Source organism: Lacerta agilis, chromosome 8, assembly GCF_009819535.1.
Source record: "Lacerta agilis isolate rLacAgi1 chromosome 8, rLacAgi1.pri, whole genome shotgun sequence".
Classification (NCBI taxonomy): Eukaryota; Metazoa; Chordata; class Lepidosauria; order Squamata; family Lacertidae; genus Lacerta; species Lacerta agilis.
Genome location: NC_046319.1, coordinates 23,560,878 through 23,588,744, shown reverse-complemented (window position 1 = coordinate 23,588,744; position 27,867 = coordinate 23,560,878). Strand labels below are relative to the sequence as shown.

Here is a 27,867-nt window from a genome sequence, read left to right as displayed (position 1 = left end):
GTGGCCGACCCGATGACTGATTAGGAAACTCACAAGCAGCATCTGAATGAAAGAGTCCTCTTGCCTTCTTTGACTTCAAGCAACCAGCATTCAGGTGCATTGCCGCCTCTGACTGTGGGGGAAGAGAATAGCCATTGTGGCTAGCAGCCATTGAGAGCCTTCTCCTCCACACCAGGCTTTGTCTGTTCAAAGCAAGTTTTTTTTTACCAAGGGTAAAATCAGTAACGGTGGGATTCATGTCAGTGCCATGCACAGCAGCACTTTGGGTACGTGCAAGAGGTCCAGCAATGAAAAGCCAGCTGGGGGAGCAGGGAAGGGTGCTGGGTGCCAAGTGGAGTTTGGTAGCTCAAAGCTGTTAAGTGTTTGGATCCTAATGACAAGATGAACTTTTACCAATTAAAGCAGGTTTGTTTTTCAATTTCCAGTTTTATGTCATCATTTGTACTAGATAAAAACCAGTAGAACAGAGCTTGACTTAGAAGCTACAGGCACTATAAACACTATAAAATAAAATAAAACAAGCTGTAAGAGGGCAATTCCAGCTTGGGTAGCTTTTTATTTATTTATAACTTCTTCTTTTTTCCAAAGACAAAGATCTTGTCCAGTGCTGGGGCAAGGAAGGCGCTGGCAGCGAGTCAGCAAATTCCTGAGAAGCAGCTCTGGGCATCTTTTCATGGGCATCGCTGGGAAATGGCAGGGCCTGTCACACTGCAGGAGCCGCACAACCAGGCAAGATTGCAAAACTGACCCTCGTCAGAGATGCCAAAGGTGTTTCATGCCATTGTGCTGTAAAATCCATGGGCCATTCCCATTAACATGAGGGTGATGGAGCAACACATCAGAAGTAGCATTATAATCTGCAATCTGCATGCGGGCCCTGAAAAGTTAGCTAAAGTTCAGTGGATACAAAGCTCATTTCGAGAGGTGATACGATAGCCTGCTTCAAATATCTGTAGGACTTTCACATGGAAGCCCATTTAAAGTTTTTTAAGGAGAGGTTGGATAGCTGTGTGCTAGGCATTCTCTACAGGACGCGGGTGGCACTGTGGGTTAAACCAGAGCCTAGGGCATGCCAATCAGAAGGTTGGTGGTTCGAATCCCCGCAATGGGGTGAGCTCCAGTTGCTCAGTCCCAGCTCCTGCCAACCTAGCAGTTCGAAAGCACATCAAAGTGCAAGTAGATAAAGAGGTACTGCTCCAGCGGGAAGGTAAACGGTGTTTCCATGCACTGCTCTGGTTCATCAGAAGCGGCTTAGTCATGCTGGCCACATGACCCGGAAGCTGTACGTCGGCTCCCTCAGCCTATACAGCGAGATTAGCGCCGCAACCCCAGAGTCGTCCGCGACTGGACTTAATGGTCAGGGGTCCCTTTACCTTTAGGTGTTCTTTAGCTGTGATTCCTGCATTGCAGGGATAGGGGATAGATGACCCTAGGGTCCCAATTCTACAGTTCTATGATATGGGGGAATCTGTGTTCAATTCACAGCTCAGCTGTGGCAGCAGCCCAACGATGATCATGGGTTAGTGTCCTACCCTGCTTAACACATCACAAACATGCTGACAAGACCTACCTGTCATCTTCTAAGCAGAGAGGTCACAGAACTGCCTTGACTGTGGTTTGCTTGTTGCAGATGTACCAGTAAACCATGGTCCCTTACACACACACACACACACACACACGGAAACATTCATTGCTTTTGTATCCCCACAGTACTGGGGATACAGTACAGGGGAGCAGCGGGGAGAATGATTCAGCCTGCAGTCTCCCCCTGGGAACCCAGGCCTCCACAAGCTGACCTGATGGCTACAACATTCAGCCTATTTCATACCCACCCATCCATCTACCCCTCCCTGCTTTGCCTGATTAAAAGTTCTGGAGAACTTTAGAGTATATATATATATATATATATATATATATATATAGAGAGAGAGAGAGAGAGAGAGAGAGTGTCTGCCTTTCCCCAGACCAGGTTTCAAGGTGGCTCACATGGACTGAAACAACACAGGTAAAATGCAAAAAGCTAAAAACACACATAAAAGACAATTATTAAAAAGTAATTAAATTCTAACAGTTGTTGTTTTGTTGTTGTTGTGTTGTTGTTGTTACAAAAACCTGTATCTACTGAAAGTGTGCCATAATTTTCACTCATTTGGCTGTGTCCCATTTGGCTGTAGATTTTTGGAGCATCTTAGGGACCAACACACAACCCTCCTGATTTTATATTTACTGTATCTGCCATGACAAATCTTTTGTTCTGTAATTTTTGCTTCTATTATTTTGTTCAGATGCACGTATTAAGTGTGTCATAAGTCACCTTGATCTTTAAAAACAAAACCTAAACAAGCAAAACGGAAATGTGGGATAAACACATTTTCACTAATCAAATGAAGCCAAAAATGCATTAACGGTGAACTTGTAGTTTGCAGCGCCATCATTTATTCCATGGCAGCAGCTGGGGGGGGGAATTAACAGAAAGGTACCATTTTCCAGCACAGCTATACATTCTGTGCTCTAATTTGTTCATCTAAGTGCCCTACAGATTATCCAAAATTGGCTTAGACTTCGCAAATAGATCTCAAGCAATCACTCAAGTGAGGTTTACAAACACAGGGATAACTCATGGCCCACTAGGGCAGACCCATCTAGTCCGCCGTCCTGCTTCCCACAGCAAAGATCGCCAAGGGGGCTTGAAAACAACATCCTGCTCTCGCTGCTGTTGCTTGGCAACCAGAACCCAGAGGTACACTGTCTCTAAACATGGAGGCTCCATACTCTGAAGACACATAAGGCCACCGCCTTGATGAAGGCTAAGGAGGTCTGGGTCTGGGCTTTATTTATTTTTAAAATGTATTTCCCACCCTTCCTCTCAAAGGAGCCCAGGGCAATGAACAAGTGATAAAAAAACAGATGCAGAGTGGGAAAGATCTCAGCTTAAAAGGCTTGCTGAAAGAGGAAGGTTTTTGGTAGGTGCAGAAACAGTGCCTGTCTAATATTCAAGTAGGGGGGAGTTCCAAAGGGTACATGCAACAACACTAAATGCTAGAATCCCGCACTATGCAGAACAGAGCTTCTGATAAGATGTCATTTGCAGGAGGCCCTCATATGCAGAGCACAGTGATCGATTCGGTATATAAGAGGCGAGACAATATTTCAGGTATCCTGGGTCCCAAGCTGTATAAGACTTTATACACCAGAATTAGCACCCTGAACTTTGTGTGGGTGACTTCATGAGCTGCCTATGCTACGGACAGTCGTGACACCTTCTGCCAGTGAATTCTGCAAATTAAATTATGATTTGTGTGAAGTTCTGCTTCTGCTGCAAGACAATTTCCCTGGATGACCCTGGGTTCTGGCATTACAGGAGAAGGAGTGTGGGGGGGAGCTTATAAAAGTATGCATGGCATAGAGAAAGGGGATAGAAAGAAGTTTTTCTCCTTATCTCACAACACATCCACTAGTGAAGATGAATATTGGAAGATTCAGGACAGATAAAAGAAATGACTTCGCCATACAAATCATAGTCAAACTATGGAACTCGCTCCCACAGGAGGCAGTGATGGCCACCAATTTGGATGGTTTGAAAAGAGGACTGGACACATTCATGGAGGATAAGGCTATCAATGGTCACTAACCATGATGGCTATGCTCTCCCTCCACGGTTGGAAACAGAAATGCTTCTGAATACATTGCACAGGAGGGGAGAGGGCTCTTGTGCTCAAGTCCTGCTTGTGGCAGACAACTGGTTGGCCACTGTGAGAACGGGATGCTAGACTACATGAGCCCCCTTTGGCCTGAACCCACAGGCTCTTCCTGTGTTCACACCATTCCTAATTTTAAGACTCATTGCAACAGCACTGATGTGTTACCCCAGGAATCAATCTAACATGCTCCTCCAGAGACACCCACGTTATATAACCTGCTGAGAGATTGTAGCTGACAGGGGGATCCATTCGGGCACAGGAACTTCTCTCAAGCAGTTGCTCTTTACCACCCCAGGAAGAGACAACAAGAGGGTGTTTTGTAAAATGAGCAGCGTTGGAGGAAAAAGGCATGCAGTGGCAAAACCTTTCAGAATAGGTTCATGACGTGCTGTATTCAGTGTTGGACCTGCTCAGCCCATTAATTTCAAGTGGTTTACTCAAAGTATACCTAAGCTAAATGCAGCCCAAGGGATGTGTGCGCCAAACAGCCGGGTGCACATTTCAGCCTTGAGCGCATCACACCAATCCTGGCTGGAGGCATTTTATAAAATCATATTATTAAGTCAAATTTGTAGGCTGGTGCCCACTTCCTTCCACCACGAAAGTCACGAAACACAAAGACCCTGCCCACATCTTGGAATGCTCTGGCCTGCTCATTTCAGCACCTGTTCTCCTGCCACGCCTCACCACCCTCTGTGCATTTGCCTGACGGGTTGCAAATGTCAGGCGTGTTTTTGAATTACTGAAACTGGGGTTGTAGATTTGTGCTCCCATGCACTCCCTCCCTTTTTTAGGTTAACAGCCTGAATCTGCTGTTTTATTCATGCACGGAACAGCCTACTCTGCAACTTTAAGCATGGGGGGGGGGGAAGAGAAGAGAGGGAAAGAGCCAATCCAGAACACATGACTATCGTTAAAACACACACACAGGGGGTGGGGATGGATGAGGAACAGTAAAGTCAGATGGTTTTTCCACATCTCTGCGATTGAATAAGAGCACCTAATCAGTTTTGACATTTAAAAGAGAAACAGCAGGTTCCATCTGTTAAGAGATGCTATTATCTGTAATTTCAAGCCTCCTTTGTGATGTGAAGGAAAGGAAACGGATCCCTTAGCATGGAAAGCAAACAAGGCTGATCCCCAGAACAGTGTGTGTGTGTGTGTGTGTCCCCTCCCCCTCCCCAGACACACATCTGGTTGGGAAAGGAAAAACACAGCTAGTGCCAGACATCCCTCCCCCTTAGATACAGAATTCCAGCTGTTGAGAGGGGTGGCCCAAGTCAGCCTGGAGCACTCCAGATGTTTGGAACCACAACTCCCATTACCCTCGGTCAGCAGGGTCATGCTCCTGTCACCCCCAGCATCATACAGCTATGCTGGCTAAGGCTGATGGGAGTGGTAGCCCAAAACATCTGGTGAGCCCCAGGCTGTCCCACAGCTGGGTTGCAGCCTGGTCTAAGATCGGTCACAGCACCAGTACCACAGAAATACTGTGGGGGAGTGAAATAAGAAGTGAGTCCCCAGATGCATGTCTGGGTTCAAGGAAGGAGCCAGGTCTGAAATCACTGAAGTCCACTAGGCAACATTGAGGCCACTATCCCTTAGTTTCACTGCTGACCTGCAGGAACTGCCATTCAGCAGCATCCTGTCTCTAAAACATGGAGGCGCCATTCAGTATCAGGGAGCAAATATAATCACAGATGATACATCCTCCTCCATTAATTTGTCTAATCCTTCTTTAAAGACGCACATGAGCACACCCCATGGCAGTGAAGTACAAATTTCTGCACTGTGTGAATGGACAGTTCGTTTGTTTTTGTCTGTCCTGAATCTACAGCCCAAATCTCCTTTAGAAGAGGGTTGGACAAATTCATGGAGGATATCAATGGCTACTAGACAAGATGGCTATGTTCTGCTTTTACAGCGAAAACCACACGGCGGGAGAGTGCTCTTGTGGTCAGATCCCGCTTGCAGGTTTCCTTTGGGGGCAACTAGTTGGCCAATGTGAGAACAGGATGCTAGGCTAGATTGGCTGCTGGCTTGATCCAGCATGCCCTTCCTATGTTCTTATTTCACAACATGATCCTGAATTCTTATTATGAGACAACTTCTCTGCAAACATTGCATAATTTTATGCACCTCCATCATGTCAACCTTCTCCTACAAACTAAAAGAATCAAATGCTTAACTGCTTCCTCATAGAGGAGGTGCTACAATCCCTTGACAATTCTCGTTGCCTTATCTGAACCTTTCTCAGCTCTGTAACAAGATGGCACACTCAGCACAGCATGCTCTGCACACACATTAGATGTTACTTGGTTAACGCCAAGCCTGATAACATTTGGGAACTGCTGGTATTTCTCCACAAGGGCAGCTCATCTCCAGTGCATGTCTAATACTTCTTCATAAGATCTATTTGGGCAAAATTTTAACAGGTTCATGATTTCCTTTCTTTTATAGCAAATACCCCAGAGACAGGTAAAAGCAGGAGCAAAGACACCCGGGAGGTGTGGAAGCCGTCTTGCAATGTTATTGTCTTCTTCTGCTTCAAAAGGAGCGCTTTTGGAATTACACGCAGCTGGAGGCTCAGTCACAGAATGTGTCATGCCAGAGTTTGTTGCAGCGGGTGTATGTGCTTCTAATGGTGGTTTCTGTGAACAAAGGTATCCAATACCCGGGTGGTCAAAGCCAGATGAAATAATGTGGCTCTTAACCTTCCTCCAATAGGCTACATTCCAGACACACGGAAGTCTCTATACACATGAACACATCCCTCTCCATCCACGGAAGCAGGAGGCATTAGCACAATTCAAGGACATGTTCCAGCCAGGCAAAAGCATGTCAGGAGGGTGCAGAGCAGGACCAATGAGGGGTGTGGCCTGGGGAGAGTTCCAAGGGGCTGATAAGAGAGTTCTGGGGGCCACTTTTGGGCCTGAGACCACAAATCTCTGCATTAACACATTTGAAACAGCCAACAGAGGTAAACAACAATTAAAAGTCATGGGGGGGGGGTCTTCGTACCTAAAAAAATTAATGTTCCCATCAAGCCTTTCTGCAGAAGATAGTTCTGCAGGAAGGGCTCCCCCCGGGGGACAAAGCCGCCTCTTCAGTCACCACCCACCTCACCTGGCAGGGGTGCCTAAAGAAGGCCGGCCTCTGGTGCTGTTTGTGGGGCCTAAAAGCAGGTGGACGGGCAGGTGGACAGAAACATGGCCTACCCAAATGGTTTGTACCACCCTGCACAAGACCCCCAACAATTTTGCAGTGGTGGCAGCAGGTTTATTTGTTAACACATAAACGTACTAAACTGCTCTGCAACCACTCAGTGTTTTCGGGGTGTTATGGATGGCTTTGTGCTAGCAACTGAGGCAGGATCAGCACTGTTGGTCATCTCCTGCTTCCGCATTCTAGAACGCTCAGCAATTTTTCCCTGAGTGCAAAAATTAGAACAAATAACTTGCTATTTTGAAGGTTACTGTGGTCAGCTAGACCCCAATTAATTTAAGTGGAGGAATGCAACACTGCCGGACCAAGGCATCAGCAAGGGGGAAGAGAGGATCTAAATGTTTTCAAAGTAGTGAAACTCTCATCTAAACAAAACAGCTCCTTTATATTGAAGCCGCAGCTAAGGTTTAACTGAGGTTTTAGCCCCCATGTATTGCTTTTTTTCAATTCATATCTTCAGCAACCATACGAAGAAGGGGACAAATGAATCAGCAATGTATCAACATTGAAATTTACATTGACTTCCAAACCCTGCATAACTGGCCAACTTTACTGTAAACAACAAACCTTAATACCTTGTCACACAAACATGCCCCCCCCCAAAACCAAATACTTTTCCTGGTTTTTGTTTTGTTTTTGAACTGCGACTTGACAGGGGCCTATCTGATTCCAGCATAGTAGCATAAACATCCCCTACAAACAAACAAAAACTCTAGAGGATTAAGCACTACCTTTGGTGATCCAGCAATAGAAAGAAAGCAGATAAAAATGTCAAGAAAGGAACATATCCTGCACGCCTCCATTCTCAACTGCATTGTGTGGTAGGTAAATAACACAGATGTAAAACATGAAGATGGGAGGGAAATCGCACTGCCTCCCTGCCCAGCTGGTTGCTTCCATGCCCAAATGTCCAGTTTGGATAATAAATTTGAATTTTATATATATATATATATTTAAAAAAACATTGACAGAGAAAGAGGCAAGTCCCAGGGTTCATGTAATTTTAAAGTCAGCTGTGAAAGGCGTCCACCCCAGTGACTTGCAGCTGGTGAGCTGTCACTTCTGGTATGAATTCGCCTTGGGAAAGGGACAGACAAGCGGCAATTATTCCTTACTGTGCGCCCCGGCGTGTGTGGGAGGGAGCAAAAGGCAGCTTGCTTTTTCCAAGTTCACCCCTGAGAAGGAAGAGCACACAGCCTGGCTAGGCAAGAAGCTCATCTCCATTTAGGAAGGTTTTGGCTTCCTAGCACTAGATTAATACCTGCAAGGCTGAAAAGCCCTACCGACAGCAAGGCACCCCAAGAACCAGCAAGTCAGGCTGGGTCATTTTAATCACTTCCTATTTCAGAAAGCGGGAATGGACAGATCACTATGCCAATTGTCCATTTGTCATTGTTTAATCCTAATTTTGTCCTGCCCTGTTTCCACATTAATCTGCAATCCACACACAAACAAATTAAATATGTATTTAGATACATATTGTGATGAAGTATTTTATTTCAAGCTTCAAAAGGTATTTTATCCTAACACACACCTTTTTCAAATGCATTTTGGTATGTTTTTTTGAGGAGAGAACTGTCTAGCAAACTCTAAAGGAACATTACAATCCGATCTGTATATTAGGTTTGGGAGGTGTGAATTAAGATATGCCAGCTTTAAAATTTGGAGCAAACTAAATTCTCTCCCAGTTTTAATGGAGAGAAGGCTATGTGCATATGTGTGTATTGTTGTTTTTTTAAAAAAAGGTTTATTGTGGTAGGTCAGAGGTGTTCATTACAGATCTCAGATTAGCCTCAATGTTGCCAGGAAAAAGCTGGCGGCTCAAAGAGAACAACGGTGAATTGGAACTCTATGAACCCCTGCTGAAATTCGTGGGATTTTTCCACTGCAGTAAGAGACACAACACTGGTTTGGAAAAGTCAGCCTTTCAGGAGGCTGTTTCTCTCCACACAGGGGTAAACACTTCTGACCCACATTCTATCCCATAAAAATTTTGAAAGCCAATTTAATCCAGTCAAGCTTTCAGAAACAGAACATGCTCGAAAGTCAACGCAGCAACTGACAGTCAGAAGGGAAGGGCTTGCTTCTCAACTCAAAGGTAAATGTCACCGAGTCAAGGGGGGGGGGCTCCTTCCCACACCCTACTAATGTTTTCTTGTGTATTCCTCAAAGGGTCTCAACACTACCCACACGGTTTGCTGGGTCACACTGTGGATCAAAAGAAACAGCTGAGGGCTCCTGTGACCCAGCTGGATGTGCCCATAAGGGAGGCTGCCTGCTGCACTCCTGCATGGTTCAGTGACAGGATGCCATTGTGTGTAGCACCTAGTATTTAGGTAGAAGGAAAAAGCTATCATGCTCTCATCCTGCCTGCGGCTCACCCCTCTTAGGAACAAAAGCTGGACTGGATGGCTCTCTGATTCAGCAGAGAGATGGGGGGAAACAGATACTGACCTCTAAGTTCTGTCTATACACATAACAGAGCATTCAGTATTGGTTCAGTATGGTGGGAAACGCAGCCCTGCTTGGAAGACCACTGACACTCCATGCCCTTGCTGGAAAACCAGGCATTTCTCCCTCCCTGCTAGGAGACAAGGTGTAGCAGCTTTCAAAGATCCATGCCGGGATCACCTTCCTTTGCTGCATTTGAATGCAATGTACACTCTGTATTTTCAAATATATATTCATATTATTTTAATTCTATTGCAGTTTAATTGTTGTTTCAATGATTATCTTTCATATGCTTTTAGCTTTTTGGACTGTAACTAAATACATGTAAGCTGCCTTGCATCCTGGTCCAGGAAAAAGGCGGGATACGAATAAATATAATACATAAAATAATAATAAAAATCATGTAGGATTCTGCAGAGCAGAATCTAGATCTCCCTTCCACCCAGTTTCCCCTTTGTCTTTGCATGGCAAGTGTATCTGGAACAAAAACCCAGCGGAAGAAGCAGTGCTCTGCCAGGGATGCTCTGGGCCGGGCACAGGCAAAAAGTGCAGGCTGGGCGGCAAGTCGTCAGGACCAGAGAGAGCTCCCTGTGGGCTGGCAGCACCTTCAGGCCAGATGCGACTGGCTGACCAGCAGGGAGCTTGGAGTGTGGCTTGCCTGAAGCCAACTCAAGGCTGACATGGGCCTTGCAGAGAAAGGGACAAGGGACGTGTCCCCTAGGAGAAGGCATGCAGTTCCTCAGGCGTGGGATGCCTCCTGAAGCCCCAAGCTGGTCACGGTGGTTTACAGGGATACAAAGGAATCTGGGGAGGTGAAACTGTTTTCTCAGGAGCAGAGGAGACCTCACTGCCTGCAAGGACTCTTCACTGGGGAATTGTCCATAGTAGAACATCACTGGGGAATTGTCCATAGTAGAACATCAGCTTTGCATTCAAAAAGCCCAGTATGCCATTCCCAGCACCTCATGATAGGGCTCCATGCCTAAACCCCTAGAGATACACTGCTGGTTAGTGCATACAACACTGAGCTGGATCCACCAATAGTCCGACTCAGCATAAGGCACCTCCTTATGTTCTTCCTTCCCTGTGGAGATCTCCAGCAGGGTAGCCAATTTGCTGTCTCCTACAGCAGTTCAGGCATCTGGTCTTCTCCTTCCTCAAGTCTTTGGACCCTCTGTCCGACTTGGGAGTAAGGCCAGTGTCTTGGGCCATGAAAGTGTAAATGCAACGGAAAAAATGAAATGCTTATGTCCACCCCCACCAATTTACCTTTTTTAATCTTTTCATGGAAATTGATGGCATCCACAGATGCAGTGACTATGTTGGTCTTGCAATGGCGAGCAGCAACGATCCCAGCTACCTCATCCATCAGCTTCATAGTAACACCTGCAGGAAAGAGAATGGCCAGTTATTAACTGAGGCAGCCACAAGAGGAGGAAGCCTGCCCCATCTGACTGGGTTGCCCCAGCCACTCTGGGCAATAAGCTACCCAATCGCCCTCTCCCACCCTCAGCCACTGGGCTCCCCACATTCCTCCTCTGGCTCCTAAGTCTTGAGCAGAACCTGGAAAAAGCATTTCAGATTTTTCCTCTTCAAGGACTGGAAAGCTGCTGTTTGGGAGCATGCAAAAATTACTCTGTTCTATCCTGGTGGCCATTCTTCCAGGCTGCAGAAAATGAATCCTGCAACTTCTCTATGGAAGTGCAGAAACTGGTACAGCCCACAGAATTCTGCAGGCTGAGTGTCTCATTTTTCATGGTTCCAGTAACAGGTGGGCAGCCGTGTTGGTCTGCCATAGTCAAAACAAAATAAAATAATTCTTTCCAGTGGCACCTTAAGACTTCTGTTTCAGTGTATCTGAAGAAGTGTGCATGCACACGAAAGCTCATACCAAGAACAAACTTAGTTGGTCTCTAAGGTGCTACTGGAAAGAATTTTTTATTTTATTTTGTTTTCATTTTTCATGTTATTTTAAAGCATGCATGTTTCTGACTCTTAAGGATGGGGGGGGGGAGGCTCTGAAGCATATGGTGTGCCTCTGAAGCCAGAATGGGGCTTCCTTCATATCTGGGCTTAGAGGCACGAGCAAGGATGCATTCAGACGTGGTAATATAGCCTTAGTTTTCCTGATTATAATGCTAGCCCTTCAGTTCCCTTCTAAACATTCCCTTCACACTGCAGGTTACAGAACTCTGGATATTTGACCGCTATACCAGCATGCTGCGCTACATTTTATTCATGCCAGTGGGCACAGGTGGCATAAAAACAAATGTCATTAGACAATGTCACTAATCTCTCCCTGCTTTCCACACAGGCATGTTTCTGTTCCCCCATGATCCCCACACCCACAAAAATAGCAGGAAGAGTTGTATGCCGGTATACTGCCCCAAATTTTGTCACTTTGCTCCCACAATTTTCCAGCTTAAGGGGGTTGCAAACAGATCTCTGCTGGAATCAAACAACATGGAAATGAGCGCTAAACATGCACAATGTTCCATTAGTTTTCCAGAAGTGGCTTTTACGCCATGTGAAGGCTCAAATACAATGCATAAATCAACAGTTTGGGGGAAATCGGGGAAATGGAATCAACTGCTGTGTGGACGCAGCCCTGGTAGAGCTTCAAAAAGCAGAGGTTATGTCTTCCCAGCAGCCTTGAATTCTTATCTTAGGAATTAGCTACACATGATTAGCTAAGGTTTTCAGCACTCAGTAACACCACTGAGGAAACACCCCAACTTCCCTCCAGCAGCTGGATCTTTTCCCCAAAAAAAGTATTTGTGTGTTGGTTTAAAACAAAACAAAACAGGAAAAGCCACAGAACAAAGAACATAACGACGTTCCAGGAGTCATACCATGACATAAACATTGAAATATTCCATGATGACATGGCAGGCTCAGCCCGGCAGGCCATTAGTTAGTGTTTTGTCAAAGAGCAGATCCTCCAAACTTTTATCTGTGAACCAGATGGGAGTATACAGATTGGTGCGTTTCACAGCAGATACTACAAATGTGAACCAAATTCTGATGAATAAATCTTGTTTAATTAGGCCTTTGTGCAGCCTTCTTTCATTTGTGAGCTTTTCTGCCAGAGAGACAAGTTTGAGGCTTGTTTCCAGTTTTTAGCAATTTCCTGTCGAGGAGCAGCAGCAGCCAGTGAGTGCTATCAAGCCTTTCTGTGCAAGCTTGTTATTTGCATTCTAGAAAGTGGTTGAGAGCTAAAGACAGAGATCCACAGCTAGCTAGACCGTAAAGGACCACATTCTCTTAATATCAATATCAACTCTTAAGAGTGCCAAAATCCTGACCGACCAGAGAGGCCTTTGGGGGTAGGGCACAACCAGAATTTAGAATACCCATCCCAAAGAGATCTGCCTCACCCCTTCCTGGAGGGTCTTCCACTTGTTACTGAAGAAACCAGTGGGTTTATCCCTAAGGGCCAGGTGGCTGGGCAGTTCCACACCTGGGATTTTTCTTTTACATACTGCAAGATGAAGACCTATTTTAAGGAATGTCTTTGGTTGCTAGTGATCTTAGTGAACTCTGGAGTTTACCTCTGCTCTTTTATTGCTGTTTCTTCTTTGAAGTAATAACATTTTAAGCATTTTGACTGTATTTTCAAATTCCTTGTTCTTTGTTGGGCCCAACAGCCATTTTTGGAACGGCAGGACACAAACGTTTTAAATAAGTGCACAATACATACTGCAGCTTAACAAGGCCCTAAGATCTTCAGAGAAAATGTAGCTGATTTTGGAAGAACAATAAAATGCACTGAAATTTTAAGGTCTGCGGGGGAAACAGAATTCCTTTCCTCCAGACTCTCCTTTGGAATGGTCTCTGATCAAAAGGAAGCCTGCATTCTTCCTCGAGGCTTCAATTTCCACTTCCCCACAAGGTTTAAGGAACATAAAAGAAGAGGCCAGGCCATTATTCTACAGGGGGAAAACCGGCAAAGCAATTTAAGGCAAAGCACAGCAAGTGTTACAGGCAAGTGGAGCATTCATCACAGCAGGTAAGAAAGGAGGTAAGGGGGAGGGGGAAAGAGGAAGGCCTGTGACTTATGCACAAATCAAAATCCATTCTGACAAGACTTTTAAGCTGCATAAAGGCCTTTGGGAAGGGAGGTTGTGAAGTAGCTTCTCTCACTTGTAGCTGAGTAAGATTGTCTTCCATGAAGACAAAGTAAAGCCTGTTCTCCAATTGGAGTGCTCGCAGGCCAATGTTTCCCAGTTATCAGTGCTTATACTATATTTTAAGACTTGCCTTGAGAGCATCATCAAAACCAAATGGGGAGATGAATTGCTTGAAATTTTGGTGCTACCTCTTTGATCCCCGAAACTTGGAGAGTGGGGAAGAAATTATTTACTTACAGTGCTTTTGAGACATATATGTGATACAATAATGACAGTTTTCTGGGACAAATTAAAAGTAGCTGTACACAAAAAGGACACTATGAAAATCTAATGCAGCACAAAACCAAAAAGGTAACCACAACACAAAGTTCACAGCAGCACTGAAGATTTACAGGCCTTTAAAATTCCAGGCGTACCTATATTTGAAAGAGGGAGATTAAAAAAGAAGACTGCCCAGGGTCTCTCGGTCCTGGAAGTATAATAAATTAGGTGACAGGCAAGCTACCGGTACTCTGGGTAGTGCATTTTGAACAGAGGGGAGCTCCAAGCATCCTGCTCTCTTTATCATTAGCTGGAAACAACAGAGGTAGAGACAACTACCGTATTTTTCCATGTATAAGACGCCCCCTATTTTGGGGGGCTCCAATTCAAGAAAAAAAATCGTGTATTTTACTATCCGTGTATAAGATGCCCCCAAATTTTTGACATTATTTTTAAGGGGAAAACCTAGTCTTATACATGGGAAAATACGGTATATCTGGGACTGCATCCAACCATGCTCCTAAGCACCTCCACAGGAGAGGATGGCTGGGTAAACCAGTATGGGATAGTGCTAAAAAGGTCAGACTAGGACAGAGTGAGATAGGGCCACTAAAGCCTCCTCATTTCTCCATCCCATTGCAGGCCCCAGGCCCCCTGCCTGTGTCCCACTGGGAGGCACAGGGAGCTGTAGACAGCAAAGCCCCCTTGTGTAGACAGAATTTTGCTCTCACTGAGAGCCAGTGGTTGCCGCAACGGTTAAAAATGTTAGACTAGGACCTGGGAGACCGGGGTTCAAAACCCCACTCGGCCATGAAGCTCACTGGGTGGCCTTGGGCCAGTCACTCTGGGTCTCTCTGCCTAACCTACCTCACAGGGTCGTTGTAAGGATAAAATGGGGAAAAGGGAGAACCATATGTGCTGCCTTGTGCCCTTGTAATCAATTAAAATAATCTCCTCATCCAATCTATTGCATTTGGTCTGACACTGGTTTTCTGAAAGACTGCCTGCATGCTACTTCATTTGGTCCACGTGGGTAGACACCAGGCTTTTTAGAATGGGGCAACAGAATCAGATTGACATGGGGATATGGCTTGCAAGTCTCTCTCTCTCTCTCTCTCTCTCTCTCACACACACACACACACACACACACACACGGTGTTCTTCGCATCATAGCCTGTGAAATAAATGGCGTACAGGTTGGGAAGTCAGAGAGAGACGCAACACTATTTCTTTTACTACCTGCTTTCAGCGTATTCCACAGAGATGCAGCCCCCCCCCCCCCCGGCCTGAAGCAAGGCAACGTGGCTCCGACTGACAGGGAAGCTAATAGTTACTAAAAATACCCTGGCAAGTGCACGCTCACTAGAACCGTGACTTCCTTCCTTGCACTGCTGTTAAAGCAACAGGAGGAAGAGCATGCTGTCTTCCTAAAACATGGACCGTCACTTCCCCCCATCATGCTGTGTGCTTCCCTAGAAGCAAGGATGGAAATGCACAGTGCACTCATATAGCAGCACGGAGAAAGGGACAAGTGATCCTATATGTTATGGGGGAATCATGCAATAAAGGGAAGCAGTTTAAGTGGAATCTGCGTCTCTTGCTTAATGTGGGGATCTGTCCTAAGCACAGCTCATCATCAGCAGGTCAGGTCTCACGGACATCCCATGAAGCTGAACACTGGAGGATTCGGGGAAGATAAAAGAAAGTCCTTCTTCAAATAGCTAAACTATGGAACTCACGGCCACACTGGCTACTAAGTCAGGATGGCTATGCTCTGCCTCCATGGCTGGAGACAATAATGCTTCTGAACACCAGTTTCTGGAAGCCAAAGGAGGGGAGAGTGCTCTCGTGTTTAGGTCCTGCTTGCTGGTTTCCTACAGGCATCTGGTTGGCCACTGTGAGAACAGGAGGCTGGACTACATGGGCCATGCTTATGTCTGTCTCAAAACATAGCCAGGGATAACACGTGAGAGCTTTAAAAATCAGAACTGTATTCTCAGACTCAAACCATGATATTATCTTTGCACTCATGGTTGTGAAACTGTGCCAGCATTTAGCTATGTTTGGCAGGGGCAGCGGCGGCCGGGGGGGGGGGGGAACAGTACAGTGCCAATCTCTCTCTCTCACCCCCCTTTCCATGTGACCTCAGAGAGGACGTCTGGAACCAGCGTCACAGTGGTATGAATTGGATGTGGGCTAACAAACTGAGACTTAAACCAAGTAAGAAAAAAGTTTGGTAGATCCCGATTTATAGGGACACAGGTGGTCCTACAGGGCGAGAGTGCCCCCACCCACCCAAGAGCAGCTTGCAGTTCTCCTGGACCCAAGCTCTGCTCCTTGATACAGTACATCAGGTGAATAGTTGTGGCATGACATGCTTTTTGAAAAACTTCAGCTTGTGCGACAGCAATGCCCTTTCTTAGAAAAAGCAGGTCTTGACACTGTCACACTTGGATCACATCAAAGCTACACCGTCTGAGGCTGGCTTTGGTAACTTCAGCAGGCACAAAATGGCCAATTCTGTCTGCAACAGATAGGGTTGTTCCCTTTGGAACACCAACTTCAATGTTATCAGATCTCCGCTGGTTTCTGATCAGCTTCCAGGCTTCCTGCTTTATTAATGTTTGGTATATTGTAAGCTCGTTTGCTTCACCGTAATTTTGGAGCAGATTAACTTTTGTTCCATCTTCCTCCATTCTGCTGCTTTAGGCTTTTACCATTTAATTTTTTTTCCAATCGGACTAGCTTTGAGTAGGAATCAAACCTGGTTGGCTTTAAATGAGGATTAGACAAATTCATGGCTGTTGATGGCTATTGGTATTCAGAAGCATTGCTGCCTCCACAATTGGAGGAAGCAATGCTTCTGAATACCAACTGCTGTAAACCGCAGGAGAGGAGAGGCATCTGGCTGGCCACTATGAGAACAGGTTGCTGGATTAGATGGGTCACTGTCCTGATCTGGTGGGCTCTTCTTATGACCTAGGATGGGGAGGGGGACTCCACATGGGACAGAGTTGATGAAATAAAAATTAAAAATAAGGCAAGGGGTGCATAGCAAGCTTTGACCTGCAACATGGATCGTACAGGCCACACATTGTTTAGTTTCTCAAAAAGGTGTCTTAGGATTTTCCCTTCAACAATGGAGCAGAGATTTATTGCCTGTAGACACCAGTGGTCACTGGCCACTGGTCCCATCACCTCCTGGCAAATAGAAGGGGAAGAAATGGAAGCAGTGAGAGATTTTACTTTCTTGGGCTCCATGATCACTGCAGATGGTGACAGCAGTCACAAAATTAAAAGATGCCTGCTTCTTGGGAGGAAAGCAATGACAAACCTAGACAGCATCTTAAAAAGCAGAGACATCACCTTGCCGACAAAGGTCCGTATAGTTAAAGCTATGGTTTTCCCAGTAATAATGTATGGAAATGAGAGCTGGACCATAAAGAAGAATGATCACTGAAGAATTGATGCTTTTGAATTATGGTGCTGGAGGAGACCCTTGAGAGTCCCATGGACTGCAAAAAGATCAAACTTATCCATCCTTAAAGAAATCAGCCCTGAGTGCTCACTGGAAGGACAGATTCTGAAGTTGAGGCTCCAGTACTTTGGCCACCTCATGGGAAGAGAAGACTCCCTAGAAAAGACCCTGATGTTGGGAAAGATGGAGGGCACAAGGAGAAGGGGACGACAGAGGATGAGATGGTTGGACAGTGTTCTCGAAGTGACTAGCATGAGTTTGGCCAAACTGCGGGAGGAAGTGAAAGATAGGTGTGCCTGGCGTGCCCTGGTCCATGGGGTCACGAAGAGTTGGACACAACTGAACAACAAAGACACCAATGAACATCACATAAAACTGTTTCCATCCCACAGTCCCAAAACTGTCCAGAAACCTTCACCCATTTTATAAAGAAGTTCATTTAGCAGGATATGTGAAGGTATACATCCCTGCCCTTCCTTTCTATCAGCATCCACATTTCCCCAACATTTACAGCCACTTCATTCAAGCTGTCACCCAAAGAGAGCAAGAATAATTACACAGGCATTTCTCAGTAATTTTGTGTTTGGTATCAGAAGAGGAGATTTGTCATTTCATAGATGGCAGCCAAATTACAGGGTATCTATTTGACAGGCAACTCACTCCAGGTTTGGGGGTGTTTTCTTTTTAAATACAAGATGCAAATGGGCATGGGCACACACATAGGACAGTAGCCCAGAGTTTTTTGTTTCTGCTTTGAAACAGAGAAGTAAATACCAACAGAGTAGGGAAAGTTGCAGCACACACAACAGCACAACAGAACACCAATACAGTATATCACTAAGCGATTCTCTGCTAAAATATACCTAGCAAGGACAGGGATGGAAAACAAAACATACTGACCACCTTCCAAGTTAATTCAACTCTTATTTCTCCATGCCAAATAATACATAGCCATAGTGCCTGAAGCGGGATAAAAGTCCAAAAATTGGCAGGGAGTTACAGCTCAGTAGTAGAGAGCAAGCACTGCCTGGATGGGACCACAGGATTTAGTCTGCAGCATCCCCAAGGGGTGCAACATGAGGTTAAACAGGTTAACCAACTGCTACTTTCTTGGGACTGAGCTACTCTTCAGGCATAGGAAGCTGGCAAATACTGTGCCAGACCATTAGTCCACCTAGCCTAACATTGCCTATTCCAGGCAGTATTCACCAACCTGGTGCCCCCACCAAGCCATTTTGGGTGACAACTCCCACCAGCCCCAGCCAGCTCAGCTGTCGCTGCACAGCTGATGGAAACAGTAGCCCAAAACATCTGGAGGGTATCAGGATGGTGAAGTCTGGTTCATTCTTATTGGTTCCCCAGGGTCTCTAGCAGGAACCAGCTCTGCTACCTCACAACCTTTAAACTGAAGATGCTGCAGACTGAAGCCCATGACCCCATGAAGGATGACCAGGCTCAACTCAGAGAGAAGAGCCACTCCTTGACCCCTTATTAGAACAGATCTTTTGCCAACCCGAGAGTTAGGCCTGTGGTTGCAAGGAGCTGGGTAAAAATGCAAGGGAATGATTTGCTCCCGAGTCGCTTGGAAAGCGATGTCTCCCGAGCGCAGCTCTCCTCTTGCCTGCTTGCTGCCCTATTAGTGTTAGCCTGCCAGAGACAGATGAAATCGCATTAACCCCAATTTGCAGAGGAGGCCTTGAAACAAAGCATCCATCTCCCCTGCCCTGCCGCTGCCCCCAACCAGGCGGTGATGGCCAATTAATCAAGCCACCCTGGGGACTGGCTGGCCTTGCATGCATCACGAGGGCAGCAAGGCCCTGGCGAGTAACAGCACACACACAAACACCACCGCCCCTTGTGGGGAAAACAATAAGATGAAGACTGCCAGTTAAGCCATTACTCCCTGCTGGCGGAGAGCCTGTGGTGTACTGTGAGAGGCAAAAAAAGGAGAGGAGTACGTGCAGTGTGGACCAGTGCTGCAATGCACCTAGGGTGGCATGCTGGGGGAGCAACCTGGAACAATGGAAGCAGCTGTAATGAGTGCATTTTAGGCTGAGTTAAGTGTGGGGGAAGAGGGGCTGTGGAGGAACAGCAAAAGGGAGAATGGAAAGCAGCATAAGCCTACCCACATCAAGAGTGCTTCGTGGCCACAAACAACAAGCAGTGATTCCAAAGTATGTGCAAAAAACCCCGCCTTCCAGGCCAGGGCCCATCCATCACATGTGCCGCACCCCAGCCCAGAAGATTCAGGCCACATAAAAGAAAGGACTTCTTCATGCAGCACATAAAATAGGGAACTCCCTCCAACAGGAGACAGTGATGGCAACCAACTTGGATGGCTTTAAAAGAGGATTAGACAAATCATGAATGTGTCCACAAGGCTATTGATAGCTACTAGCCATGATGCGTATACTCGACCTCCACGGTCGGTTGAAGAAATGCTTCTGACTACCAGCTGCTGGGCCACAAGAGTGCTCTTGTGCTCAGGTCCTACTTGCCAGTTCCTCATAATAGGCACTTGCTTGGTCACTGTGAGACGAAGATGATGGACTCGGTGGCCCACTGGCCTGATCCAGCAGGTTCTTCTTATGTTCTGACATTGTAGAAAAGATATCCATGAATGTGCCTACCAACGGCTGTTAGCAATAAGGACCGGGCGGGAACTCCATATTCAGCTCAGTTGCTGGAGGGGCACACCTGCCATCCAAGTCTGCTTGTGGGCTACCTGAAACCATCTGGCCAGCTACTGTGGGAGCCAGGGTGCTGGAGAGAGGGAGACACCTTGTTCTGAACCAGCTGGTTTTGAGAGAAGGCACTGGATCTATAAAATAAACTGGGTTCACTGGTGGTGGGTGTACATCCTTCCCCCGAATTTTACTTCCTGTATTATATACCCACTTTACAAACCACCCCTTAAAAGCTACAGACCCACAACCATTCAAACTAAGAACATGAGAAGAGCCCTGTTGGATCAGGCCAAAGGGGGCCCATCTAGTCCAGCATCCTGTTGTTCTCACAGTGGTCAACCACCTACCTGTAGGAAACCAGCAAGTAGAACTCAAGCAGAAGAGGACTCTCTCCTCCTGCAATTCCCAGCATCTGGTATTCAGAAGCATCACTTGGTCAGATTTTCCTAACCACACTTACTAGAGTCTTTTGTGGATAAAAAATCTGTCTGTGTGTGTTTGTAAACAGGTGGAAAGGGTGAGGAGGACAGAGAGTCTTTTTCTAAAGTTTATTGGGTCACTGGGAGTCAATGCCTTGAGGAAGAGGGAAGGTGCTTTTTAGATGCTTGAATTCATATATGCTCAATACAAAAGACAACTCTGCATCATGATTGCTGGTTCCCTGTGTCAAATGTCTGCACAGCCTCTTTTTGGTTCCCAAGTACAGAATGAGCAGTGAGGTCACCAGGGCTTAGCATCCATCAGCCATTCTATTCCTAAACCAGCTCGATGGGAGAAGGTGTTACCAGGATTCTACTCTAAGTCACACATATACTTTTCTTTCTTTTTAGAGGGATGAAACAGGATTTTTAGCGAGTCAGTTCCATCTCTGGCATAATCCTCCCGGCTAAAGGCTTCCACTTAATTTGCGAGACTTGATTTTAAAGTTGAGAGCCCCCTCCTTCTCCAAAGTGTATGTTTTAATTACACAGGTCTAGATTACTAAGAGGAGTCTTCATAATGAAGAGTTTCTATAGCAACCACTTCTCTTCACTGGCACCACTAGAAGCACCACCTCATCTGCATTCAAGCAGATTTAAATTTTGATTAAAAGAAAACTCCCAACAAATGGCATTATCATCACATCTATCTAGGTTACTCTGCTTCAGCCTTTTGCCAGCCTGGTGCCCTCCGGATGTTATGGGACTGCGGCTCCCATCAGCCCCAGCCAGAATGGCAAATAGTCAGGAATGATGGGAGCTGTAGTCCAGCACCACCTGTAGGGAGAACTTTGGCTAGCCTTCCTCTAACACGCAGGATCTCGGGCAGCTGGAAGACCCCAAGCCAGACACAGCTCAGCCTATCACAGCCTCTTCCTACCTGCACTGTCTGCACTGCAGCCTCTGAACAACAGAGCACAGTCTGTGTGTTGCTTCTGCAGCCCATGCCAGCACCTGCCCATTTTGTCTTCCTCCTGCAGCTTTAATTGTCAGAACATATGAAGAGCCCCATAGCTGGATCCAAGCATAGGCACCCTCTAGTCCACCATCCTGGTTTCTACAATGAAATGCCTCTGTGGAACTCACTTGCAGCGCCCAAGCCAAACAGTCGTCTTCCAAGCAACTGGAAAACAGAAGCACACTACCTCTGACCATAGAGGCTTTATTCAGACAGCATTCATTTGCAAGCTGCTGTTCCACAAGGCTGTGTCCAAAGTGGCTCATAATCTGTCAAATGATGGATTAACTGGTGTCAAACATCTTCATCCATGAATTTAACCCTCCCCACCCCAAAAAGCCAGTGAGAATCAACACAACTGGTGGAAAAAAACTCAAAAATTAATAATTAATTTTTTAAAAAACCCACCATGTGTTGTGCGGAGAAGCGCTTTCTCCACCCAATCTTCCTCACTGGATGACCACCTACAGTAAATGCCAGTATTATGAAACACACTTGTTCCTCATCATGCGTAATTCCACAGCCATATATCATATTATCTGCCCATGTTGCCCCCCAGTCATCTCCTCTCCCCCCTAAACTAAGAACCCACAAAGACTTGGGTCTAATCTTGTGAGGATCACTCCTGCTGCCTGTGTCGGTACCATCTGCAGATCTACAATATATATTTTTTCAGATGAGGAGACCGGACCTGCACACATAACTGATCCTGCCCTACTGACTTATTTCTATACAGCCCCCTGGGCGGTTGGAGCTGATGGGTGCAGCAGCAGTCCAAAAATATTTTGAGGTCACTAAGGTTGGGGAAGTCTGCTTGATTGAAACCAGTCTGATCAGCAGAGGAATCTGAGACACAGCTCTTCTGTGACACATGCTGAGGCCTTTCCTCGTGCTGAGGATGGAACCTGGTGCTTTATTAAGAACACCAAGCCCACCCTAACAGTGACAGCCCCCTCGGTTGCTTGCGAGAATCTATTAAGAGTCAACAGTGGATTTTAGGACAAGGTTCTCACCTTGAGGCCTTGGTGGGATCTTTCCTAGATCGCGTGACTTCCATTGCCTTTTAAAAATAGAACACCAAGGCAGGGCTACGCTCTGTGCTACATCTGTTGCCTTCTGCCAGTCAGGCCCTCCTGGCTGCCAATTATGTTGCGATTTCTGCTGATACTCAAAAGTTTGAACTTGCACATCTAAAGCTGCTACACTGAAATGACAGGCACTGCAAACTGCACCCGAAACACCAAGCAGTGAGCTTGACAAAGCTCCCATTATAACTTGCTTCCCAACTGCTCCATCTGGATGCCTGGGAAAGGCATAAGTCACACAATGGCCACCTGGAAGCCAAGGAACTTTGCAGCATGAAGCCTGCAATCCTATACCCACTTGAACTCAATAGGATTTACTCCTGAGCAGATATGCAGAGGAGTGGACTGCTAGCCAGACTGTACCCCAGTGAGAACGACTACTGAAGCCTCAGTTTCAGAGAAGCTGATGGCCAGGGGGGGGGGGGGTGATCTTTTTATCCAGTGCCTGAAACCTGCATTATATTCTCATCTGCCCTCTAAAGTGCTGCAAATCTGGATTATTAGATCTAGCTGATAGCTCACAGACCAACATGGTTGCATTTTTATATTGTCTCAGCCCTGCTAACAGAACAGCATGCAGGGCCGGGGGGGGGGGGGGAGAGCTCCACAATATTTCACCCTTCTATTCCCCAAACTCTCCCTAGCCTTGAGAAATTCCACGTTTTTCACAGAAAATGGCACAAGGCAATTTTGAATTTTTTTTAAGAAGAAAGTTCCAACTAGGCCTAGTTTGGCCAAAAACCAACCTTACCATAATATGATTAAAACTGTTCCTTCTAAATCACCCGCACACATCTGCCAACATTTTATTCAAGAGAAAATCAATTCTGCTAAACTGTCAAGTTGCAGGTGCAGCATTTTAGGAAAGAGGCAGCTGTTGCGAAGCATCAAAAATACCAGCAGTTATGGTTTTACTACCTCTATTAAGAGCAAACCATTTTGCCATCCACCCCTCCACTGATCTCTTTCGAGGTAAAGGAGAAAAAGGCACCATTCCATTCTCTTTGAGCTGCTCTGTCTTTTCCTCCTTTCTGTACACACACACACATACACACACACGGCTGATGGGAACTGAAGTTCAAAACATCTGGAGGACGCCAGGTTGGGGGAGGTTGGTTGAGGATTTGTCAGCACACGTAGAATAAACTGTGCAGGGCTGATGTAGGGCTGATGTAGCCGCCAGTAAGATGCTGAGCTACAGCTAGAAAAGCGAGCCTGTGCCAAATGAGGCTTTTTGCATAAACCGACAGATGTTGCATTTTGCTGGGAAATTTGGAGCAATTCAGTCTCTCAACACATTTCCTAGAATGGTTGGGGGGTTTTTTTGTTTGTTTTTTTGGCTGAACGGTTGGCTTAATGTAATGGATCCATCCAGTCAATGCAACTGGAAGAAGGCCAAAAACCAAAGCCACTGGAACTCTACATTGAGAACAAACACAACATACAATGGTATTAAAGAGATCTTCCTTTGCCTCCTTGGGACTGGACAGCAACTTGAATCCCGACTGGGGGGAGGGGGGGCAGTGGCAGAGCTTCATGCTCCGGCACCGGGGGGGGGGGGAGGCGGAGAGCAGGCAGGCGCGTGGCGTGGCTGGCACGCATCCCGGGGCGGGGCGCACCACCTGTGGGGGTGTGGCGCCCAGCACAGGCGGGAGGGCACCCACGATGGCACCCCACCGGGACCGGGCTGCCGGGGGCAATGCGCTCCCCCCGCACTCCTCTTCCTCCGCCAGTGGAGGGGGGGACCCTCTCCCATTCAGGATCCCTGAAGTAAGTTGCCTGAGCTGGTAACTGAAAAAGGTGATATCTGAAGCACAGCAAGCAAGACATACCATTCCATCCTCTCACCCAGAGGCTTTGTAACACAGACTGCCAATTGCAGGCACCAGCGTCTACACAACCTGAGATTGTGTGTCAAAAAGCAAGAATTTGTATGGTTCTAGCCAGCTTACCAGATAAGATCCTATCCCTGAATCCTGAGGTTCCTGATTCAAGCCTTCCAAGCCCCTGACTAGTTCCAAAACAGGTGCAGGAGACCTCTGTGGTGCTCATGCATTACAAACATACAACTCCTGGCCAGAAAGCCTCCAATGCAAGACCAACAGAACAAAGGGGCATGTGGAAGAGTAGGCAGAACTTGACAGATAGGCCTGGGTGCAGTTAAGGAAAAGGTTACATGGCAGCTGATGCCAAGGAACTGCTTAGAGATTTCTGCTGAAACAGGAAGCAGTATATAAGTTAATGAATGAAACCAGAATCAACAGGCACCTCCTCAAAGGGTTCACCCAGGACTTTCTAGCAAATAACGTGACATCTGGCAGAGCCATAGTGAGGCACCAAAAGAGCACATCAAAGCCATGCTGGACACAGACTGGGAACTTACCTCCGTGCACAAATCCATGCATGGTGCAGTCAGATGGTCCCACCAGGTGGATCAAGCTGGACTGGCTGTAGCCAACAGTATATGGCTCTGTAAGGGGAGGGAAGAGAACAGACCAGGAGAAGACTAAATTAATTCAGCCCCACAGAAAGGATGTTTTAGAGTTCACAGAAGCGTAAGGACAGAGGAAGAGATCTGCTGGATCAGACTAAGGGTGCATTCAGACTTGGGGAATATTGTGTTAGCAGTTTTTGCAACTATGTCAGGATCCTCAGTAAGAATAATAATGGCAGAGAAGCTTCCCTGAAAAACAGCTTGCACCTCTCTGATCAATCTCCACCTGCAATTCAGTTCCAAGGAAACACTGGGGAACAGGTCACAGCGTGATGCCCTGTGTACACCACATATCAATGGAAGACTCCTTGAAGCAGCAATGTTTGACCCCTGCCTTAAAGGGGTCAAAACAGACTATGAAAACCCACCTGAAAAGGCAGCAGTTTTGAAATCTGTGTATTTACCAACACGGATGACATGTGAAATCAAATGTATAGCCACTATTTGCGACCAGTGAATCCTTATGTATTTTTAAAAATCATCTGCTCATCCAGCTATATAGCTTTTAAGCCAAGGAACAAGCATTTCTCATCCAGAATGTTTAGCACCAATGTCCTTCCCCAACTAGCAGAGGAAAGGCACCCCCTTCACCTGAGCTCTGGCTGTCAGATCCTCTCCCCTCTTGCAGCAGCTGCCTAAAGAGGGGGGAAATCTGATCCACCTTGGCTAGCACAGTACCTGCCCAGTCCTCCAGTGCTAAAAGTTAAAGAAATCTAGCAAACCTTAACTTTTTAAAATTATATGCCTCTTCTAAACCAAATCCATTCAAGCCAACTTGCCTCAGAGAGGTCTGTGTGGCAAGAACATTTCTTTTTTAAAAAAAGAATGTATATAATTTGCTTTAAGCAATTGTAATGAACTTTAAAACAATAAGGGGATCTGCCCCCATAGTGCCAAGCAGAGAGTTATTTCCGTTGACAAATCTTACAGCCAAGAATAAGAGAGCCAACACTTAGAAGCTTCCCTATCTTAACAGTGTTAATTAGTCTGAACAATCTTACCTTTTCTTTGTCTATCTGTGAAGCAAGGAGAGCAAGAGAGACAGAAAGGTAAACTGTGAGCATTCACTGCAGGATTACAAGGCGCAATGGGATATGAGGGTCATGTAGCCTCACCCCAACCTTCAGGCAATATCTCACACCAATCAACCATGCCAAGACTTTCACTCTCCCAGAGATTAACCTGATCACCCAGATTAAGTAGCATGCCAGGAGTTGAAGGAAAAAGCAAACACAGCAACCCCCATCCCACCACAAGACAGACTTCAGAGAAGGACCTGCTCAGTAAAACACAACCCAAGAGCTGAGAAAACAAAGGCCTCAGATAGCTACAGGCCAAAGGCCAAATATAGAGGAAGGTTTTTGCCTGGCGCCTAAAGATATATAATGATGACACCAGGAAAGCCTCCCCAGAAACAGCATTCCACAAATGGGGAGCCACCACTGAAAAGGCCTGCTCTCATGTTGCCACCCTCTGAACCTCCCATGGAGGGTTGAAGCACATGAAGAAGGGCCTCAGGTGACAATCGCATGGGTTCCTATGGCAGAGGCAGTCCTGGAGGTATTGGGATGCAGAGCTGCATAAGGCTTTATAAGACAATACCAACACTTTGAATTATTACACAGACCCAGCAATAATCATTTCAAGCCCCTGCCATTCCAAACCTTGCTCGTACTAACTCAATTTCCATATGCTCCCCACCCTCCCACCATGTAGGTTCTATCAATGTCCAGCCATCCTCAAAGCTACCTTCTATTAAAGTCTGTTCAGCCCTTGCACACAAGTGCAGCAGCCCCCAGCCCTGAAGATACAAACAGAAGCACCATAATACAGTGCCTCCAATACCCATCACACTGAGATGGTCCAGGCGGATTTCACAGTCAAGGGCAGCAAAAGCCCCTGAGAGATTAAGCAGAAGTAACACAGTTGCATTCCCCCTGTCCCTTGGGTGACCAAGGGTGATTCAGTTACAAAGCCTGGTCTAAACACAGATAGTAGTGGATCTGGGATTGGGGAGCTGCCTGAACCCTTATATCCAAGTTCCAGTTACAGGTGGGTAGCCGTGTTGGTCTGCCATCTGAAGAAGTGTGCATGCACACGAAAGCTCATACCAAGAACAAACTCAGTTGGTCTCTAAGGTGCTACTGGAAAGAATTTTTTTATTTTGTTCCTTATATCCAAGCTCTGAGATCATCAGCAGGAGCATCGTTGGTCATTCCCAGAGTTGGTGAGGCTCACTCGATAACAAGAAATACAGTCTTAGTGTCATCGTCACAGTATTGTGGAATGCTCTGCCAATAGATTCAGCAGGTACCTTCTGTTTAAACTTGAATGAGTTTTAGATTTTTTCTCTGTCTTGTTTTGTGCTGGTTTTAATGCATATGTTACTTATTTATTGTTGTTCAGTCACTTTGAGTTACTGTTGTAAAAAAAAACAACCCTCTAATAAGTTAAATGAATAAAAACCACCAAGGATCTCTGTCATCCATGGATGGAGGCAGGACTTGAGCTGGACCCTAAAGTGCAGCAGGTTAATAGCCTTGCTCTGCTAATCAGGCCAAGTTCCTGGTGTTTATAGCCAGAGGTGCCAGCCTGCCACCCACCTGCAGGGGCAGAACCTGCATTCCTCTCTGCTGTGTCTGCATGAGGCTCTCTCCCAGCACAAGTCCTTAGAGACCTCACTTGGCAGGGAGTTCCCAACACACCTTTAGTCTGGAGCACATCAAGCTTTAAATGTCCTTAACGCAGACAACGACCTTTAAGTAGAACATACAGTCTATTCACTGTGGAAACAGACAACTGTGCCCCATCCTAAAGCTTCCAAACAAAGGAAGCCCGCTGCCATTCTGTAGAAATTTTCGTCTTAAAAGCCTCCTGGACATGACAAAAGAGATCCAAGCTCTCTCTCTCTCTTCCCG

At 46.2% G+C, this 27,867-nt stretch overlaps 1 protein-coding gene across 2 annotated transcripts in view; it reads right to left on the bottom strand.

The window, feature by feature from the left end:
* ACOT7 (acyl-CoA thioesterase 7) overlaps nt 1-27,867 on the bottom strand; it is a 65,428-nt gene that overhangs the window by 10,909 nt on the left and 26,652 nt on the right. The window contains exons 6-8 of one of the 2 annotated variants that reach the window (XM_033156553.1): nt 25,951-25,965; nt 24,839-24,925; nt 10,647-10,763 (exon numbers count right to left, since the gene is read on the bottom strand). In XM_033156553.1, the coding sequence (XP_033012444.1) occupies nt 10,647-10,763; nt 24,839-24,925; nt 25,951-25,965 (219 nt within the window). The remainder of the gene's footprint in view (nt 1-10,646; nt 10,764-24,838; nt 24,926-25,950; nt 25,966-27,867) is intronic. The other variant, XM_033156554.1, reaches the window with a different exon arrangement.